Genomic DNA, 22857 nt, shown 5'->3' on the forward strand with positions numbered 1-22857 from the left:
CCATATGGTTAGAGTTCGTGGTAATTGTGATTAAGATGTTCATATAAAAAGCGAGAGAGAAAACTTTTCGTGAATGCAAAAAGCAGAGAAGCGTAGTGTGGAAATTACTCGGTCAACTTCTGATTGCGCGAATGAAGAAAAATAATCATAGATATTAAAACTGTAGCATAGCTTATCCCAACATTTTTGCCTAGTTTCTTTTGACTGTAGTTTATACACTAGGATCATTTAATATTTTTTTAAATTTCATTTAGGATCCTAAAATACTATGCAGGGGCGGATCCAGGGAAGGGTTCAGTCGATCTGGACCCCACCCCCTCTCGGAAATTTTCTACTTGCTAGTACGGTGTGTCTGGTAGAACAAGTTTATTCGAAAAAAATCGGCATCTGTAAAACTTCAGTGTGCGATAGAATGGACTTTGCCCTTTCATTTACAATCAAAAGTAAAATATTCTGTCGGGGGCTCCAGAACTCCTTTTTATTTTAAAGACTTTTTGTTTTAAAACGTAGGTTTTGCAATGAAAGTGTTTCACGTTTTTGCCACTAGGTATTACTATAGAAATTTAAATATTACTAAAAGTGTGAATCGGATGGGCAATTTCATTGTCTACAACTAGGTTGAGAACTATAAATCGATCTAAAATCGTTCGGGAAAGTTATTGAAATTTTGCCAAAGCTTTAAATTTACACGGGGCCTATTGGTTAATAAGCCAATTTCAAAAAATATTTTCATTTGTGAAAATGGTTTGCTTTAATTGAACAGTGTATTCAGAGGAATCTGAGTGCTGACAAAGTCCCACCTGAAAAAACATAATTCCAGATTCCACCGGTTCATACGCACAAATGATATATTATGACCAAGGAGGTATATAGAAGGGCAAACAAAATTTTTATTAAATTGAGACTCTTTTCGAAGATGCTGGGTAATGTAGTATGTACAAAGGAACTTTTTTCTGTCAAAACTATATTCGTTTCTTCTTTTTCATTTCTTTCCTGGAGGATGGCCGGTATAATCTTGAACCAACCTCCTTTTCCATCAATATCCTGTAAGATACATATGGCTTAAATTTAAACATTTATATGTCAACAAACTCGATTAGATATTTCTTCATTTGGAAATCCTGATTGACCGTTTCAAAATTGGCATAAAAATTATGGAAAAAATATAATTCTGTGAGATTTAGATTCAATTTTGTTAAAATTGGAGGATTGCTGTTAATCGAACGATATACCTTCAAAGCTTTTCTTGTACTCCAATCCCATTTTGGCTTTAAAAGGAGCACATTTCACATAACCTAGGAGAAAGATGTCAAAGCATACTGTGATAATTCTATTAAAGAAGAAATTCCGGAATCGCTATACGCTGAACAAAAATCGCTATAGTCAATGAGAAATAAAAGTTTTGTCTACTGTAAAATAGACAAATTAGAAAATAGGGAGCTCAATATAAAAGTAGATAAATAAATTACCAGCTTTACCTGAAAGAGGCGTTGCTGTTACTGTTTCCAGATTCTGGACTGAGCTTGCAGTTTTGTTGATATACGATCTTCGCTGTTATCTTATGTTATGCGAGAAATATTAAATAAAAAGACATAAATTTCTAGGATAATTTACTGAATGTATGGTTCAGCGCGATGCACAGTGGTCGGAAACGCCAACAACGTGAACATAATTCACTAGAGACCACAAACCATCGAATATATTCACAGGGTGTCTTTGGAGGAATTGTTCGTATGAATATTTCCGACAGTCTGATAACAAATGAAATTAGGCATGGCTTACAATGATCGAACGTAACAAAATTAACTTTTTAAACTGACGAGGTAGAACGTTGGAGTCTTCGACAAAGTTTTAGAAATGGTCATAGTGAAGAATTTTGTTGGAAAATTTGAGCTTGTAGGACTAAAGGTTATCGATTTATAAGGCGTTTTCTATGGCAACCCCCGTAAATCTTGTTTTTTAACGCTTTCATGCCCAACATGTTTCTTGTTTTTCCTTGGAAATGGTGGGGTTAAGAAACACGAAAAACCGTTTTTCCATGAAGATACGTGCTTCCATCGCAGTGCTAGAAGCTGCTCAAGTTATACCTTCAAATGATTCTTACAATTTTCCTAGAATTTTTACAATAGTCCAATTACTTGGAAAATGTAGTCAAAGACGGTCTAAATTGATAGGTTTTATCAGTTTTCAATAATATTGCAAAATAACGAAGATATATCAAAATTTCATTTTCCAACGTCAACGTAAACTGTCCCCGGCAGCACTGCTCCATCGGAATCCAATCAGGCTAATTGTAATAACTTCAGTTTTAGAGCTAATACTTGTAACTGTTAGTGCTCAAATGAAAGGTAATAGTCACATTTATTAACCTTACTTGTTTTTAGGAGCAATTCTTGCCACATCAAAAGTTATAGCTGCTTAAAAACGTTGTTGTCCACAAACAACATGGGCATGAATGGGTTAATATAACTTTTTTCATTGTGACTTTTCGTGCAAACTATGTTCAAGACAAATGTGTAGGTATCAAAACTACATAATATTGTCGAAGACTGTATGTAAAATACTCATTCGTTTCAAAGTTATTGAAGGTTTTTACATTTTTTTACACTAACTTCAACTACGTATAAGAAAGAAAGGTGCAAACCAAAATACACGAACAGGCACTTTTTTGACTGTCTTAACTATGCACAATAAAACTTAGAAAGTTTTCTAGAGCCCTATGAATAGGGTAAGCTTCCTTTATCACATTTTTTTACTTTTTCCATACAAATTTGATTTTAAATTAGTTTCAAACTCAAAATCATTTTGAACCGAATTTTCACTTGTTTTTATTGACCCTAGAACGTTGCACTGTACCCCACGTCATATTTGGAGCCGTGTGAAGCCGAGAATTCGGCTTTTACCGACCTGAGACCCTAACCATAATTCAATTTAAAGTTTATAGTAACAGTAGGAAATGGTGGTTAGATCAATTTGCTTTTAGCCTTCGTGGAAGCAGCAGTCAAAGTTGGCGTGGGGTACATTTGCACGTTAGTGTTTCGTTCTGTCCGTGTTTTGATATACGGCACGAAAATCCTTTGTAACAATTCGAACATTGTCGCGCCGGCGATTCGTTTCTGTTGCATACACACAGACGAACATTCCTCTTTCGCAGCTCATGTCAAATGAGCACTATGTAACACAAGGCGATCTCTTTTATTAACTTTTTGGTGCAGACGGAAGACCATCCTTTTGTGCGACAAATAAAAATATTTTCATCATTCTTTTTGGTGTGGCTTTCGCTTAGTGGCAGGGATGCCACATTCACTGATTTCCTTAAAGGTTTGGAAAAACTATCGGGTTGGTAGATTATTTTGAAGAATATTTGCATATATTATGATTCACTGGTAAAGGTACAGAATTATCAAGCACAAACTTAATACAGGTTAATGAAAGAAATTTTCTAATTGAATTCTTTTTCCATTATGTATTCGTCCTAATAGGACGGTTTGCTAATAACTATGTATTGGGATACGTGACGAGAATCCTATGAAACGATTTGAGCCTTGCCTGCACGGCTGATACACACGGCATATACTAGCAATTCGCCATCTCAATTCTGTTTCGTCATCGTCGTTTGAATCTGCGAACAAAATCCTTCCAGCGCACACAGACAAACGTTCCCCTTCCGTAGCTCGTGATCAAATGAAAGATCTAACAGCTATCCTACAAGCAATAATAGGGGAATTAAAGCGCCATTTGGTTGTCAAAGAAAAATCAGGCAACTCCTCACACCAACGAGAATTGCATTTGATTTGCACCATACGCGCACACATTAGTTGAAATGAGAAAGGCTATGTTTCATGTATGGAGAGATAGGTGTATATGGAAGTCTCGAGCGAGAGAAGAGCGTGGAGGTTAAAATATCGCGGAAGAACACTTACCAAAATATGCATAATTTACATATTTTCGTTCGATCTACCCAATCTTAGCCATAAGAAACCGATAAAACATAGTTCAAATATGTTACACAGTATGGATTTCCACACTTTACAGTTGGTTATCATTCGTAAATTTCATATCGAAAAATGTAAATATTAAGCAACTCTAGTGAAGGTGATGATAAGTTTTCGTTATTGTGCGCTCGTTTCATGTTGAACTCACGAATCGATTGCAAAATACAGTTCAAGACCAATTGATTGACAATATTATTAAGAAAATATTAAGCATTTCACAGAGAAAATGCTTTAAATCCCGTGCTAAAAATACACGATGTTTGTTTACATATTTCTGATTTTCTCTAAACTTTTATAGAGAGCACCTCAATATACTAGAATGTCCCCATAGCGATAATCCAACTGGTTCTGCCAGCAAAGCAGGCATGGCAATGAAGGAATTCGGTCAAAAACATTCCTTTTATATCAAGCCATGAATTGCGTCCTACAACTTATGAATGTCGAGATGAGGTCCATGAGGAAAGCCATGCGCAAATTTGTGAAAATTGTACATGTTTATTTCATATTTACGGATTTTTTAATAGTGTGCTAATAAAATACACAGATACATTTGATAACAATTTTTTACTGGCAATTTTCTGAATCGATTGGTGTTCGGATTATGAAAATCCATCAATAATTAACAAAACGGCAATTTTCTGAATCGATTGGTGTTCGGATTATGAAAATCCATCAATAATTAACAAAACGTAAGCGAAAACTTTATCTGTTTTCTTACATTTTCCCAATGCTTTTAGAATAATACGGATTTTTCAATAGTGTACAGTTGAAATACCAATTTATAATTGCAACCAATTGTTAAGTTGGACTGCTCTGAATCTATTAGTATTTAAATGACGCAAATCCGTCAACAATTAACAGCGCTATAGTCGTTTAAAATTATGCCACATTTTCGTGACGTTGTTGGAAATCAGATTTTAGTGTTACACCTAGCCCCTACCCCATATAGTAGAGTAAATTTGCAATGCAAAAACACCGTTAGGACAACCAAACAGAAAATTTCTCCAAGTAGGGTAGACGAGCCCCTATCCATCTCGTTTGTCAAGATGTCTAACTATTTCGATTTTAACTAAGCTTACAGTGATTAGATTGCTATTAGCATGCTTGCTGCGTTCTTAAGAAGCAGTAAGATAAAAAATCTGGTTTGGAAAATGCAAAATACTCGCGTTTGAGCCAAGTGAAAAGTCGAGTACAACGTACCCTTATTCAACCTACCATTTGACATAATGCGTTGAATAGAGATAGCAGACACTACTCTAACTAATGTATTTAAATGGGTGGGATGAATACAGGAGCTAAGATGAATTAGGGCACAGTAACCCCATCAGACGTAGCGGATTCCATTTGTACATGTGACTTGTATTTCATAGACTTTTGGCAAGTATGCGGTATTGCATCACCTGTATAAATCGCGGGATTCTTAATTCCAACACCGTCACTTTCAACCACGTGTTTTGGGTTGTTTTTCAAAACAAAACTCTCTTTGGACTAATGTATTAAATGATATCAGTACCGAATGGAGTAGGTGATGGAACTGAATGTAGGGACATTCAGAAAAGATTCCACCACACAAAAACGCGGTCGTATAGCACAAAATATTGAAATAAACAAACATGTCATTGAGATGGGGCAGTGCTTTTTCGTCGTTTTTATGGCGGAAAGAATAAAGGATTTTTTCCTTTGTTAGTTATCGTTTGGCTATAAGTAAAAACTAGACAAAACTCAACCTCTTGAAATACTTCAAAATTTGATGAAAAATCGATACAATGGAAAAAATCCTAAAACAGGGTGAAAATGCAGTGAAACACACTGCACAGTGGGAAAAAAGTATCAAAAACGCGACTTTACCCCATAGTTTGATAGAAAACTAATTGTTGTTATTAAAAATGCATATTTCTCATGTGAAAATGTCTGGGAAATCGATTGCAGGTATTTAAAATGACCGTAAAATACGCTATCATGCCCGTTTTGCCCCCATTCCCTCCTTTCGCTTGAATTTATGTTCAAAACTGAATATATAACTCGAAAGAAAGTCCAATACGACTGACAAAAATTAGTGTTTCCTATGTAAAAAAGTCCAGAGAATCGATTGAAGATAATTAGAATAATCTCACGAAACGTATACACCCATTTTACCCGAATTCTCCGCAAAACTAAAGTTTGAAGCTATTCTGGCTTTATATTTCGTTAAAAGGCTATATGCATCTGATCAAAAGTGATGATTCTTATGTAAAAAAATCCAGGTTATCGCTTGAATGTAGTTAGGCTGGTCTCCCGAAACGTATGTGCCCGTTTTACCACGATTCATCCCATAACTCAAGTATAAAGTTAAACCTGGCTCTACATTTCGGAAGGCTGAATGCGGTTGATCAAAAGTAGTATTTCTTATACAAAAAATTCTGGGGAATCGATTGGAGATAGATAGAATGCCCACACGAAACATGTGTACCCGTTTTACCCCAAATAGTCCCATATCTCAAGTGGAAAGTTAAAACTGGCTGTGCTTCTCGAAAAGAGGCTGAATGTGGCTGATGAAAAGTAGTAGTTCTTATGTAGAAAAATCCAAGGAATCGGTTGAAGATAGTTGGAATGACCGCACGAAACGTTTGTATCCGTTTTACCCCTATTATTAATATAACACAAGTGTAGTGATACACCTTACTCAATATTTCAGTAAAAAGCAGAAAGCGGTTGATCAAAAGTAATTTTTTTATGCCCAATAATCCAAGTAATCGATTGAAGATAGTTCGAATGACTGGACAAAACACATGTATCCGAAACGTTTGTATCTGTGTTACCCCAATTATTCCCATAATGTATGTGTGAAGTCATGTCTTACTCATCATTTCAGAAACAGGCTGAAAGCGGCTGATTAAAAGCAACTTTTTTATGTTATATAGTTCAGGAAATCGATTGAAGATAGTTCGAATGACTGGATAAAATATGTGTACCCGTTTTACCCCAAATTTCTGCCATAGCTTAAATGTGAAGTTAAACTTGGCTGTACCTCTCGGAAAAAGGCTGAGTGCAGCTGATGAAAAGTAGTAATTTTTATGTACAAAATTCCGGGCAATCGATTGGAGATAGCTAGTATGACCGCACGAAACGTGTATACCCGTTTTGCCCCAATTCTAAACGTAATGTATGTGTGAAGTTATACCTTACTCATCATTTCAGCAAGAGGCTGAACGCGATTTTTTTGTACATAAGACTAACTATTTTTCATCAGTTGCATTCAGCCTCTTTCGGAGAAGTATAGTCAGGTTTAATTTCATACTTGAGCTATGAGAGGAACTTAGCGTAAAACGGGTACACATGTTTCGTACGGATATTCTAGCTACCTTCAATTGATTCCCTGAAGTATTTAACATAAAAAATTACTTTTTATCAGCCGCTTTCAGCCTCTTTCTGAAATGTTGGGTAAGTATAAGTTTACACTTGTATAAAGGGAAAGAATTGGGGTGAAACGGGTAAACACGTTTCGTGCGGTCATTCCAAGTATTTTCAATCGATTCCTTAAACTGTTTTACATAAGAGAAACTACTTTGGTGAGCCGCTTTCAGCCTCTTGCTGAAATGATGAGTAAGACATAACTTCACACATACATTATGTGAAGAATTGGGGTAAAACGGGTGTACACGTTTGGTACGGTCATTATAAGTAACTTCTGTCGATTTCCCGGAAGTTTTGACATAGGAATTTCTACGTTTCATCAGCTGCATTCAGTTTCATTCGGAGAAGCACAGCTAGGTTTAATTGCACACTTGAGTATCGGGAAGAATTGGGGTAAAACGGATATACACGTTTCGTGTGGTTATTCTAACTATCTCCAATCGATTCTCCGGAATTTTGTACATAACAATTACTACTTTTCATCAGCCGCATTCAGCCTCTTTCCGAAAAGTACAGCCAGGTTTAACCTCACACTTGAGTTGTGGGAAGAAATTGGGGTAAAACGGATACACGTGTTTTGTCCGGTCATTCGAACTATCTTCAATCGATTTCCTTGATTATTTGGCATAAAAAATTACTTTTGATCAACCGCTTTCTGCTTTTTTCTGAAATATTGAGTAAGGTGTATCACTTGTGTTATATGAATAATTGGGGTAAAACGGATACAAACGTTTCGTGCGGTCATTCCAACTACCTTCAACCGATTCCCCGGATTTTTCTACATGAGAATTACTATTTTTCATCAGCCACCTTCAGCCTCTTTTCGAGAAGCACAGCCAGGTTTAACTTTCCACTTGAGATATGGGAAGATTTGGGGTAAAACGGGTACAGATGTTTCGTGCGGCCATTCTAACTATCTTCAATCGATTCCCCAGAATTTTTTGCATAAGAAATACTACTTTTGATCAACCGCATTCAGCCTTCTTCTGAAATGTAGAGCCAGGTTTAACTTTATACTTGAGTTATGGGAGGAATCGTGGTAAAACGGGTACATACGTTTAGGGCGACCAGTCTAACTATATTTAAGCGATAACCTGGATTTTTATACATAAGAATCATCACTTTTGATCAGCCGCATATAGTCTTTTAGCGAAATATAAAGTCAGAATTAACTTCAAACTTTAGTTTTGCGGAGAATTGGGTATACGTTTCGTGAGATTATTATAATTATCTTCAATCGATTCTCTGGACTTTTTTACATAAGAAATACTATCTTTCTTTCAGTTTTGAACATAAACTCAAATGAAAGGGGGGGAATTGGGGCAAAACGGGAATGATAGAGTACCGTGTGGTCGTTGTAAATACTAGCAATAAATTTTTCAGACCTTTTTATTTACATAAGAAAAACCTCTCCTGGTAAGCGACATCCAGCCTTTTCAAAAAAAGTTTTCGGGTCCGCGTTTTGGGTCCATTTTTTCCCATTGTGCACTGTATTAGAATGACCAAAGTGTGGAGGAGTAAAGCATAGGGGAACCCGGGGCTATTCGGGCCTACTTAAGCAAATCGCCTTTTTAGTTGCATAGATGTGAAAAAAGTTACCGGTAAAAATTGTCCTAATTGTTAGTTTGAAACCTCACTTACATTTTGGTGCCATAAAAGGTTCATTTGCACCACTCAATGGCAACGCTAGGCGACGATTTGCGAACCTCTACGTTTTTCCATCCTTTTACAATGTAGGGGTAATTCGGACCTCCCTACGGGGCAATTCATACCATTTTTTTTCATTTTTCTTTAATTTTTTTACAATGAAATTATGTTTACCTATGAATTAGTTACAAGAGACACTTCTTAAAAATCAAAAAAATAGCTTTACAAAAACTTAATCTGGTATGTCACAGCTGTCGGTTGACGGCCCATGTATCTTTATTGTGGGTTGTGCAATGGTGTGCGCAGCCGCAAGCCGCTGAACGGTGATTGACGGAATAAGGGGTCCGAGTAGCCCCGTACGGTCATATCGCATAAAAGTGGTGAGCGTCTCGAAAATATCTTTGTTTTCATCCAAACAAAAATCATTCCGTAAAATAGGAGCCTCATGCTTCCCAAAACACTTACTTTTTATTTTTTCACTTTTATTTGTTGCCTTAATCACGGTTTTTCCATTATAATGAGTTTTGTTGGCAAAACAACGCAATACGTTGTATCTCCTTTCTACTAAGAACAAAGAATCAACTTCAGATCTCAAAATTAATGTTTCGGAATAGCGAATATGTACGATAGTCAGAAAGTCTTGCTATTTTCTGAGAAATCCAGGGGGTCCGAATTACCCCCACTGTCTTAATAGCCCCGGGTTCCCCTATTGCTTTAAAAAAATAACGAATTAGTGTAGTTGAGATTCCCACGGATTGCCTTTATGAATGCAGTTAAATGAATTTTCATACACCCTTGAGAATGACGATAGAAGGTCTACAAACCAGATATTTTAAATGCGGTCGCCATATGTAACAACCCCAACAAATAGATGAAACATTTCCAATAACTCACCTGCTTGTTTGACTGATCATCGCTATCGACGGCTACATTGCTCTGGGAGGTGATTTTGGTTGACAGGAGCTTCACGGTGGATCCGTTCTGCACCACACTGGAATTGTTGGCATTGGTCGGCGACGAAAGATATCGCAAGTCGTTGGCCGTCGGAATACCGGCCGTAGTTGTACTGGCGTTGTTGTCGGTAATGCTACTAGCACTGTGGTTGCTATTGGCAATGGTGTTACTGGTGTAGTTGTTGAATGCCGTGTGGGTGGTCCAGATCGGAGTGGACGGGACATGTTTGAACGAGTGCTTTCTGTGGGTCACCCTATCAATCGATAGTGCTTGGTCCGATCGGATGGGCAACCCTCCACCGTTGCCGTAACCAGCAGCTTCGGCGGATTTTTTACGGTCCGATGTAAACGAGATGGTTCCATCGGAAAAACGATGAAACGTCAGATTTTCGTCTGACAGAAATGACATTGACGTGACGCTCGCGATCTGCAAGGAGGATGGAAAAAAATATAAAACGATCGTAAATTAGTATTCGGTAGCACACAGCTTACGTACTTAGCGTCAAAAGGAAAATGAATTGCATGGTATCACAAATTAGCTCAACCATAACCACAAAGGTTATTGAAGTTTTGAACCCTTCGTTCATGATGTATGAACATTTCTCTGTCTTGTTATCCTAGTTTCCGCTTTTCCTTTTCTGTGTACGACTGCAGACAAAACATCGCAAAACGTGCTTTAATTGCATCACCCTTCTCACCCATAAACACTTTCAGAAAGCTCATTTTACTCGTCGTAACGAGCATGCTGGTTGATATGTAGGAAATAATTGTAGGGGAGTTTACCCCAAGTGTACCTTATGCATGGTAGTAAAGACTATTTCCACATTTTTATTTTCATTGAGGAATAACTAAGCATCCATATTTACATTTTGAAAGCATAATGAAAACGTTAAAACATAGATTTACTTATGGTAATGGTCCCCTCTATGAAAACAATTCCAGAAACGATAGATGGTGTTGATTGTCGTATATCTTTGCTGTGCTGAAAACAGGCAAACAGATGGTGTAGCGTGGTCTGCACCAAGCAAATAACCACTAAAAGCAAAAGGTGACATCGTTGAACACGAGAATCAACATGCCATCGCAGTTTATCTTGGCCCGCTGTTAGAAATCATATGACATATAGAGTTGCAGTTGCATGAATGATGGCAGCAAACCAGATGACAGCAAGAAATTGCAGATTAATTGATGTCACCTAGATAGGAGCAAGATGTGTGGAATTGAAAGGAAATGGAAAAGTATGATTAGGTTACAGGTAAATAGCATACTCAATAAAATAGGCGGGGTTAAAGTTTTCTAAAAATGAAAATAGTAGATTAAACTAATTATTTAAGAAACCATATGGGATTTATCTTAAAGCCTGATACTGGTTGTTACACAGGCGGCTTATCATTATTTAATTTTAGCCAATTCAGCACTGCTCCGCCGAGAAACTTGCACTCCATCGAACCGGATAAAATGCTACTCTCTTGATATGCAACAGCAAAAGTGACTGCAATGCTCGCACATTGTCGGCATCGATCCTTTCCATTCTTTTTTTTCTTCAAAGCACTCATTGCCTACTTACCGAGATGCTATCGATAAGATTAGTTTATTAAGCGTTACATGATTGCATTAATGCTACAACTTGTAGCACTTAATAGCATACTTGCAAAGCCATCCCGGTGTGCCGTAAATTTACGTGTTCCGAAGATCGTTGGCCTGTAACGAGTTTTCTTCGATCAAGCTAAACCTAAAGATGTTCAACTGCAGCAGCACCGGGAGTCGAGTCCACTGACGCCTGATCTGCCGATCGATCGAATACTGTGTCAACATGCTATGGTCTGCTGATGATGCGTAATGAGTATCTACAGCGCACTGATTGAATGGAAAGGTGCTAATTTTTTGCTCTGTCTGGCTTGCAGATGATGACCGACTGACTGAAAAGCTGGCCGATGAATTTTGGAAAAATTGAACAACCCAGATATTTGAAGGCTGTCTGTTTGTCGAGATGGATTGCGTCTATTATATTAACATTTATGTAATAGCGATTCAGTGTAATTTGAACGATTCAAGCAGTACCGTATGACAGAATTGAAATGTAGAAAATTTTCGCAGCAAGCAATCCAAACCAACGGCAGATGCAATCATCCATGAAGTTGGCAAAATTGTAACTCAAATCCAAATCTACTTTACACTCAAGAAAAGTTCGGTTACAATTGGTTGAAAAATCTTAACCACTCGTACTCAGTGGGTGGGCTCAAATGTTGATAATGTGTGGCCGCGATTTCGCCCTATTCCCATCAGCCACCAAGTTGTGAAGTAGGTACGCGTTATTGCACCGGAGCCATTCACACGCAAAAAAATGTATTTCTCAGATGCAGTGTTTTGAAATGCTCACGCTTGCCTAAACATCGTTTACGATCGGATCCGACTGTAGCGATGTGGGATAGTGAGAGGAAACACGTGTTGGAAAAGTACGATTGCGCTGAATTTCATGGGTATTTGAGTTGCTAAGTTTGTACTATTTTTTTCTAGTTAATAGTTGTTCCCTCGCTCACGATACAATCAGTTCCATTTCGTTCAGGTACACACGCTTGTGATTTAGTTCAGTAGAAGGTCAAAATTGAAGAATTGAAGTAAGATTTCCGATGATTCCGCTTATCATATTATTGACCGCAGTTGCTCATGCCAAAAATGACAACCTGAAGGACAACATATGATACCATTAAATACCCAACGACCGGATTACATATTCATCTTTGTATGCGCCGTAAGAAATATAGCTCTTCGCATTTTATAACGTTCAAAGACCCAATAAAGTGCAACGAGTAACGATTCATAAAACCGAAACGGCGGCATCCAGCGCTTTAGATACGTAGCAATAAACTTCTCCATAATCCTAATACACTAAAAACCGATTTAATCCACCTAGCAGTGAGATGAGACATTTCTTAAACATATCACTGTTGGATCATTCATTAGTTTGCAAGACTCATGCGCAGTAGTAAATCAAAATTATAAAATACACGAATCAAATTATATTAGCTTAATTAATGAAAATTTAGACTATATTTAGAAATAAGTATAAGATTAATAGAATTGACTCAAACTAGCAAATTGAATGAAATAAATAAATGGAATGACTGAACCTGAAATGAATAAAATTAAAGATATGAACAAAATGAATTAAATTAATCAAATGAATCAAATGAATTAAATGAATCAATTTAGTTTAAGGGTTTAAATGAATAAAATGAATAAAATGAACAAAGAAAATAAAATGAATAAAATATAAATTAAATGAATAAATGAAACAAACGAACCAAATAAACAAAATGAAGTGAATTGACAAAATGAATAAAAAAGAAGAAAATGCATTGATTGAAATGATAAATTAATCGATGTTGTAAGGTTATAATTTAATAAAAAAAAACTGTCAAAATAATTATTTGGATGAAAATAAAACTGAAAAAATAGTCAGGTTAATAAAATGTTCTTCATTTTGAACAAAATGTATGAACTGGAAAAATGAATAGAATGCATTGAATGAAAACAGTGAATAAAATAAGTGAAATGAATGATAGGACTAAAATGCACGAAATGAATTAACTGATCGGAGTGAATCCAAATGATGAAATGAATAAAGTAGATTAAATGAACGCAGATGAACAAAATTAATGAAAAGATGCTGAATGAAACAATTAATTAAAATGCAATGATCATTTAAAGTTAAAGTTAAAAAACATTTTTGAATAAAATAAGAAAATAGATAATCCAGATTGTACGAGTTTGAGAAACATTGCATCAGAAAGATATGAAATGATTTAGAAAATTTTATCTTCCGAGAAAAGGCTAGTTAATATACCGTGCAGAGCCCATCCACCGATAGGCCTCCATTTACCGATCAATTTGATGGCGAAATTGTTTTGACTCGAATATTGCACGAAATTTAGAAATTATAAATAAAGTGAAATATGGAAATAGTACGTAGAACATCAATATAATATACACTTTCATTATTCGTCTTTTCATATTTTTCCAAATAATTATATTTGAACGCTGTATTAAATCCGTTGCCATTTTACCGCTTTTTTTTCTCTTAACTCAAAGCCAACTGTTAATAAAACTGTGTAAGGACAATATTTCTAAGTGAATTATACACAAACCGAATGAACAAAATCTGCAACACATGTTTGGACCTAATTTGTCGGTAATAAAAAATTATAAACCTAGAATTTTCGGCAAATGGATATCTATTACTTGTAGTGATCGGTGAATGGTACTCTAGAATTGTTGGGCTTTTCGGCTATTTTGCACTGTCTGCCAATTCATTTACAAACTTGCGTATTTTTTCTTGATAGTTGATTAAATATTCTAGTTGAAAACGAAGATCGAATTGAAATGCCTTTTAACATTGTTTTTTAAAGAGCGTTGGAAGTAGAAATCGCTGTTAATTGATCGGTAGATGGGTCTTGCACGGTACAATGGGATTTCTAGAGCTTCTATCCTTTTTTTGTTTTAGTCTTTTCGTTTTCACGCTTCTTTACTTGACGGCGTCTTTTTAAGATTATTTAGTGTTTCAAAATTATTGATGGACCTTAATTAGTTATCAGGAACCTGGAACGTTCAATTTGCTTTGGAATTCAAAGTTTACTTTTTGGTCACATATTCCCGAAAAAAATGTGCAGAATAGAATTTGCTGGTCCAGTAATTTAACATGCAATTGAATATAGTAAAGTGAGACAAGATCACATCACACATTCTTTCGTGACGTTTCCAACGATTTGCCGGATCTTCATTTGACAAATGTCATAACTTTATCAAATGAACGCCTACATCAAAACTTATTACAGTTTCGGAAAGAAGACAAAATCTCACGAAAGCCCTTTGAACAGAGAGCAAAAGATGGAGAATGCGATTCGTAAAAGAGACAAGTAGATATTTCAAGTTTTCATTTGAATTAAAATAAATAGTGTGAAGTGTCTAGGCTATCTCGATAGCATAAAAGGCGTGCATTCAGTTGATTATAATGCAGTCTCTTTCCAGTCATCCTTATAGCTTGCATATTGTTTCGTTCGGAATTCTCGTTCAGGAAATATGGATAAATAAGCCCTGTACAATCCAATACTGTGAAAAAGAAATGGTTCAAACTGTCAGGAGGGCAAAAATGTAGTCAGATCAACTATCTGTCCAATGCATAAACTCTGAATGTAATCCTCGCTAATTTACTTGTACAATATGGAAAACTCGAACGAAACGTGTGCTGAATTATCCAATACCTCACTACTAATTGTGACTTCCATTGAAACATCAATTGGAGTGTACTCAGTATAGAGCAGATATGGACGACGATAAGTTAGAAGACATCTTGTACTTGCATCCCCCATTGAGAATGGGGACTTTGGGAGACTTCTTTTCCCGGATCTAATTCGTGGATATTTTTGGGCTTTGATCCGTTATTTTTCATGAAAGTTCATACCAATACAATGTATGTGCATTTTCAATAATATCATCACAAAAAAGGTGTTCTTAGTTTTCACATGATATATTTGAGCATATGTTTTATTCAAAATTCAATAGAGATACGAAGAGTTGAAATATCGCACGTGGAATGTCCCAGCTTCCAGTTAAGCCACATATTTTTCTGAGATAGCCATGAATTTCCTTTATTATAGTGTTTATTCAAGCTTTGAATAGAACTGAATTAAATTTGAGTTGATGTAGTTTTCGATGGTCACCTGTCTACCCATAGTGCAACGTTTCGAAATGCCAATTTCACCGTGAAAATAGTTATAGTTTTCCAATAATGCAAATTTTCTCGGACTACGAATATTTTATTTGACATGTAGGATGTATTATTAAACTTGTTTCCGCGAGTCTCTTGTACACTAAAATGTAAAGAAAATGATTGGGTAACAGACAAAAAATAGGTTTGTTTTCTCAAACTTTCACTATTTCATCGCACACATGAAATTAGCTTGAATAATAATAAAGATTAGCAGAGAATCTTATCACACAGCTTAGAAATGGATAAAGAAATAGCAAGATAGATGTGAGTCGCGACAGTTGCCACCAACATGAAGAAAGAGAGAGAGAGAGAGAGAGAGAGAGAGAGAGAGAGGGAGAGAAAGAGAGAGAGAGTGAGAAAGAGATGGGGAGGGCATGTGAGGAATGGCAAATGATGATTCATGCCGAGACCTTATTTTTATAGGTATATTATGCGATATATTGATTCCTTACATCCTTATTATAAATAATGTAAGTAGTAATTTTTGCACCAATCCCAAAATCATCTAAATTTTGCAAAGAGCTAAATTTTTGCTAGAGTCTTGGGATTCAAAAATACAGTTTCTTTCGGTGATGCCACGAGTGTATGAGAAGTCTTTTATCTCACTACTAGGTGAATTACTTGATGATCTGTATAGTTATATACCATCCAATATTTACTTCACGATTGAACGGAACGCCTAATCCAAGGGATAAATACATGAACTCTACAAAAAAATTCACTATGAACGCATTATTTTGTTTTTGAAGTGAACTTACATATTGATTTTTGAGAAATAGTTCAATTATTATATAAATAATTCACAAAATGTTTTCAAAATCGAATTCTTTGAATCACGTAGATATATTTTTATACCCCGATATTCAAAATCGGTTTAGTTTTGCCCCTAAAACACCAGTAAAGCAATACTCAATATGAAACGGTCTCCTTTTTAATTAGTGGAAATTGATAATCGAGGAATAGTAATACAAAATGTTTATTATCTCTGTCGCTCGTGAACGGATTTTGACAATATATAGCTTGATAGAAAGGTATTTTTACAAGGTTTCTAATTATGTGCAGGTTGTGGGACAACGTTGCTTTCTTTGAAAGTTATTTACTAAAAACCTGTAATGTTTTGACAAAATGACATATATCTCAGAAAGTAAACAACATATAGAAAATCAACAATAATAGTGTCAAATGGGCATATTAGGCCTTTCATTTGAAACTAGTTTCATTAAGATCAGTTCAGCCATTGCTGAGATAATTACATGACATTTTGTACATACATACATTCACACATACACACACACATACAGACATTGTCTCAATTTGTCGAGCTGAGTCGATTGGTATATGAGACTCGGCCCTCCGGGCCTCGGAAAAAGTTTTCAAAGTTTGAGCGAATCCTATACATTTCTTTTGTAAGAAATGTAAAAAGATTTTCTTGCATCTTTAAACTGATAATCATTTGGGAATAACTTTTGAAAAGGGCATAATATTACTAATTAATTGTTTTACATTTCTTACAAAAGAAATGTATAGGATTCGCTCAAACTTTGAAAACTTTATCCAAGGCCCGGAGGGCCGACTCTTATATACCAATCGACTCAGCTCGACAAATTGGGTCTGTATGTGTGTGTATGTATGTATGTAAAATAATGTCATGTAATTATCTCAGCAATGGCTGAACCGATATTAATGAAACCATTTGCAAATGAAAGTCCTAACGTGACCATTTGATACTATTATTTTTGTTTTGCGATATGTTGTTTACTTTCTGAGATATGGGTGATTTTGTCAAAACAAAACGTGTTTTAAGCAAATAACTTTCGAACAAAGTGATCTCGTCACGTAGGCTGGATAAATGTAGAAAGCTTATGAAAGTACCTTTCTAATAAGCTATAGATTGTTAAAATCCGATCACGATCGGCGGAGATATTAAAGATTTTGCATTTTTATTCCTAGCTTACCAGTTTCCACAAAATAAAAATGAGACTATTATATACAGAGTATTGTTTTACTGATGTTTGAAGGGCTAAACTAAACCGATTTTGTATATTGAGGTATGAAAACACATCTCCGTGATTAAAGGAAATCGATTCTGAAAACATTTCGTGATTTACCTCAATAATAAATAAACTATTTCTCAAAAATTTATATGAAAGTTTCTTCCAATACAGAATAATGTGTGATTTGACATAACAGTGAAATTTTTTCTAGAGTTCATGAATTTATCCCTTGGATTAGGCGTTGCGTTCAACCATGAGGTAGATATTGGAGGGTATACTAATTCACAGATTACCAAGTAATCCACCTAGTAGTGAAATAAAAGAACATCACCGAGAGCGATTTTTTTTTGAATCCCAAAATTGTACCGAAAATTTGGCTTCTTTTGCAAGATTTGGGTTATACTGCTCATGGCGCAAAAATTACTAGTTGCGTTTTTTACCACAGAGGTGTAAATAAATAAATATATCGCATAAACCTAATACCTATAAATATAAGGTCACGGCACTAACAATAATTTGCCATTTCTCAAACGCCCCTCCCCTCTCTCTCCCACTCACTCTCACTTTCTCTCTCTCATTCTGTCTCTTTGTTCCTTCGTGTTCTTGGCAACTGTCACGACTCACATCTTTCCTGCTGTTTCTCTATTCATTTCAAATTTGTGTGACAAGATCTTCTGCACATCTGAAATATTTCTTAATATTCAATCATGTGTGCGATGCAATTGGGAAGGTTTGAGAGACAAAACTATTTTTTAACTGCCGTTACCCTGTACATAGAAGAGAGCTGCTCGTGAAAACAAGCTTAAGATTACATTCTACTTTGCCAATAAAATGTTTGTAGTTCTGAGAAAATTTACAAAATGTTTGTATTATGAGAAAACTATAACTATTTTCAAATGTTAACACCCTCAAAATTGAAGAAGTAGCCGTTCGAAACGTTGCACTATGGGTAGGCAGTTGACCAAAAATCAAAAACTTAATTCAGTTCGAATTCAGAGCTTTTATATACATTATAATTAAGGGAATGGCTATCTCAGAAAATATTTAACTTAAAGGGGTAATATGGATGCTTGAAGATGAAAATTCTGAAAAAAAGACATCTGATTACATTATTGCCATACCATTTATTCGCAGAAAATTGAGACTTGTAGTTTCAAGCATGCTCATCTATCAAAAGCAGTTTTCATGACCAGTGACACTTTCAATGACCACTTGCTTTTCCAAGAATTGAAATACTTATCCTGATAGTTTGAACCAATTCTTTTTCATAGTATTGGTTTGTATGTAATTCATTCATCCATATCTCCGGAACGAGAATTCCGAACGAAGCAATTAGCAAGCAAAAGGATGTTTGTTGACCCTCTCCTGCCCAACCCCGACTTTTGGTGGATTATAGAAAAATTAGAATATTCAAAACACGATGAAAACATCTCACATTTCTAGCAATCATACAAATACATTGTTTGCATTTTGAAATCACTATGTTGAGTACAATCAACGTTGGAAAATAAAAATTGTATGAAAATAAGAAAAAAAAAACTATTTTGTGAATGGCAGTATAATTTAGTTAAAAAATGTTCATGCTTTTTTAAATTCATGGAGAAAATAAAAAAAAAATATTTTTAATTTGCTAACTTCTAGTACTCCTCTGTAGCTGTGAAATTCTGTTGTGAATGATGTGGAAATAAAAATCATTATCAATAAAATCTTGACACGTCAAATGGCATTGTTGTAGAATTTTGAGGGTTAAATGAAAAATCTGTAGCTTTCGTGAGCTGGCAATATATTTTTAAATATATGATCATTGCATTTTAATTATTTATTTCGGACATAAATCTTTTTATTCATTTGGGATCATTTTATCTATTTTATTTGTTTCATTCTTTAAATTCACGCTGATCTGTTTATTATTTTTTCGTGCATTTAATTCATATCCTTCATTTAATATATTTTATTACTGTTTTCATTCTGTGCATTCTATTTGTTTTTTTCCAGTTCATACATATTATTCAGTTTCTTAATTTTAATAATCTGACTATTTTTCCAGTTTTATTTATTCCATGCAAATTATTTATTTGACAATTTTTTTATTAATTTATAACTTTTTAACATCGCCTAATTTTTCATTTTATTGAATTTATTTTGTTCTGTTCATTATCTTTTTATTTGTACTCATTTTATCAATTATATTCGTTTTGTTTATTTAATTCGTTTGCTTTATTTATTCATTTTATCCATTTGATTCAATGTACTCGCTGCATTCATTAAATTCATTCTATCCATTTGATTAATTTGATTCATTTTACTCATTACAAGATCAATCATTCTACTTATTTATTTTATTCAATTTGTTAGTTTGAGTTAATTTAATTTATTCTATTAATTTTATAACTATCTAAATATTGCCTTATTTTTCCTATAATGAGATAATCTAATTTGATTTATATATTTTATTAATTTGATTTATATTAATCATTTTATGAATTTGAAAACCTTTTTTTCATTTTTTTTATTTCGTTCGTTTTATTGATTTTCTATAATTTATTCAGTTTATTCGAGATTTTATTCGCGCAGGACTAGAAGCTGTTATGTGCCTACTTAGCATGAGTAAATTCGATTTTGGAACCCTGTGGCGATTCACATATTCGCGTGAGTTCTTGGATGGTCACGAGGACCGTCATTCTGATATTTAGTTTTCGGTGTATGGATCACATTCTGACAGCGTTCTTTTTGTAATTGGTCCAATTGAAGACATGGACCTAGACTGCTGGTACCGAGAATGGAGACTTCCGGAAGTGACCGGTTCATGATTCCGCGAGAGCAGGAGTTCTTAGGTTCACGCTTTAGACCGCGTTAAGGGGGGTGTGTTGTTTTAAAGGCTTCAGTGTGGAAAAAACACTTTTTTATCGATTTTTTTTAGAACTTTGCGTGAAGCAAATTTATCAAAACTTTTGTACATTATAGTGTATCATTTCAAAAACACGCTGTAATTTTTCTTTGCAAAAATATTGACAAACGACTCAGTGACGAAGCTTTTTGTAGAACGTCTCTGGAAAAAACATGATTTGCGGTGTTAACTGCCATTGAGTTTTTGGGATATTTTTTCATTTAAGGGGTTGTTTACTCATAAAAACGCGGAATTTTTCGCCTTAATTGAAAATTTATGCAAAAAAACTCAACGTAGGGGTTAGAATGTGAATGCAAAATTTGAAAGAAATCAATTCACTAGTTTTAGAATGGCAGGTAACACCGCAAATCATGTTTTTCCAGAGACGTTCTACAAAAAGCTTCGTCTCCGAGTCGTTTGTCGATATTTTTGCATAGAAAAAATACAGCATGCTATTGAAATGATATACTATAATGTACAAAAGTTTCGATCAGTTCGCTTCACACGAAGTTCTAAAAAAATCGCAAAAAATTCTGTTTTTTAGTGCTGAAACCATTAAACACCGTCCCCCCCTTTAAAACTTATAAGTGCTGAGACGTTCACCTTATCACTGGGATGTTATCATGTTTGCGAGATCGCGGGTGTAGGTTGCGTTGATGATCGCGAAGGGCTCAAGCATTTGTATGTTAATGTGTTTGTCGCGAGTACGTGACTTCGCGTGTATAAATTCGATTTCATAACGTTATGTCCATTCACATATTCGCGTGCTTTAAGATGATTGAGCGGACCGTGAAACTAACACTTCAGCAGGTGATGACATTTACAGCAGACCTCAGCAAGTTAGATATACCACGAAAGATGGACAGTAAGCAAGAAACAGCAGCAATGGGAAACCTACGAACAATTTAAGAGCAACCGCACAATCCCTACTGAAGTAATATCTAACGGTGACTGCATCACAACGAAGGCTAAGAAGAACAAGAGGTTTAGGTTTAGCCAGCAAGTTTACTACAAATTACTGCATTAAGAATCCGCACTACATGAGCCACAGGCAGCGGTGTCAGTTGAAGATTCCTCCTCGATAACAGACGTTCTGCCAATTTGTTGAGCTGAGTCCATTGATAGAAAAGAATAGGCCCTTCAGACCTGAGAAAAGATCTTCAAAGTTTAAGGGTTGCTATATCCTTCTTTTCTAAGAACCAAAAACATTTACCCACCCCCCCCCCTTCCCCTTGAAAATGTCTTGTGCATAGAGGTGGAGGTAAAAACAGTAAAACTAGAAATTATAAAAATGGTTACATAAAACCGGGCAACTGCGGCTAGCATAAGCTTTCGTTTGAGTTTCTTCCTATACTATCCTTCAGAAATAGAGTGTCATGTAATATTTTTACTCGGCGGTGGCAACTATATTGCCACCTTTTTTCAAACAGTTTTTATAACGAAATAACGGTAAATATATTCTAAACTAAGTGAAAGAACCGCGTTTCCATTAATATAAGATTCATTGTTAGCCCTAATGTCTGGGCCTTAAAAAGGGTTAAGGCAGAAATTGATGTATAAAGCGGTAAAAATAGATTTTCTATACTTTTGAGTAAATAAAAATATATTAGCTACAGAAAAAATAGATATTACATGCATCTAAACTACTTTTAGGTGTTTGATGATGTGATTCGCGTGGATGAAATTTCTTCAAAAACTACGTGTCTCAGTTTATTATTTTTGACTAGTTGAGCATTAACTAGTGACTGAACAGTGTGTTTAAGAAAGAGGTTCCATGCATAAGAGATTGGCTGTCACCGTGAAAACAACGAATCCGTTATAGACGAGTGTTACTCGCCATCTTCACGATACAGAGCGACAGTTCGAGCGAGTTAAGAGATAAAAACAGCCACCTTCAGTCTGATCATCTCTTATAGATGACAGTTCATTGATCCGAATCGAATAAATCGATCACTATGCCCAAGATCAAATGAGTCTTCGACCAGCTGAACCAATATGTCCCTCCATTCGAAAGTAGAAACATCCATATCAGCTATCCGCCAAAACACTCGATCTAATGATTATTAGCCATGAGATTCGTAGATCAAAGAGCCAGCACGCACTCGGATCACCCACTTTTATCTTTTCGGTATACAGGAAAAAAACATTATTTATTCTACTAATCGTTAAGATTCGAGAAATACTCCTATACTGATGGAATTTTTCGAGTTTTGGGATT

At 35.3% G+C, this 22857-nt stretch overlaps 1 protein-coding gene across 4 annotated transcripts in view; it reads right to left on the minus strand.

The window, feature by feature from the left end:
• Positions 1–22857, minus strand: part of LOC131692247 (sodium-dependent proline transporter) — a 278318-nt gene that overhangs the window by 147423 nt on the left and 108038 nt on the right. For all 4 annotated transcript variants that reach the window (XM_058979194.1, XM_058979196.1, XM_058979195.1 and 1 more), the window contains one exon: positions 9930–10415. In XM_058979194.1, the coding sequence (XP_058835177.1) occupies positions 9930–10415 (486 nt within the window). The remainder of the gene's footprint in view (positions 1–9929; positions 10416–22857) is intronic.

The sequence above is a fragment of the Topomyia yanbarensis genome, chromosome 3 (genome assembly GCF_030247195.1).
Source record: "Topomyia yanbarensis strain Yona2022 chromosome 3, ASM3024719v1, whole genome shotgun sequence".
Classification (NCBI taxonomy): Eukaryota; Metazoa; Arthropoda; class Insecta; order Diptera; family Culicidae; genus Topomyia; species Topomyia yanbarensis.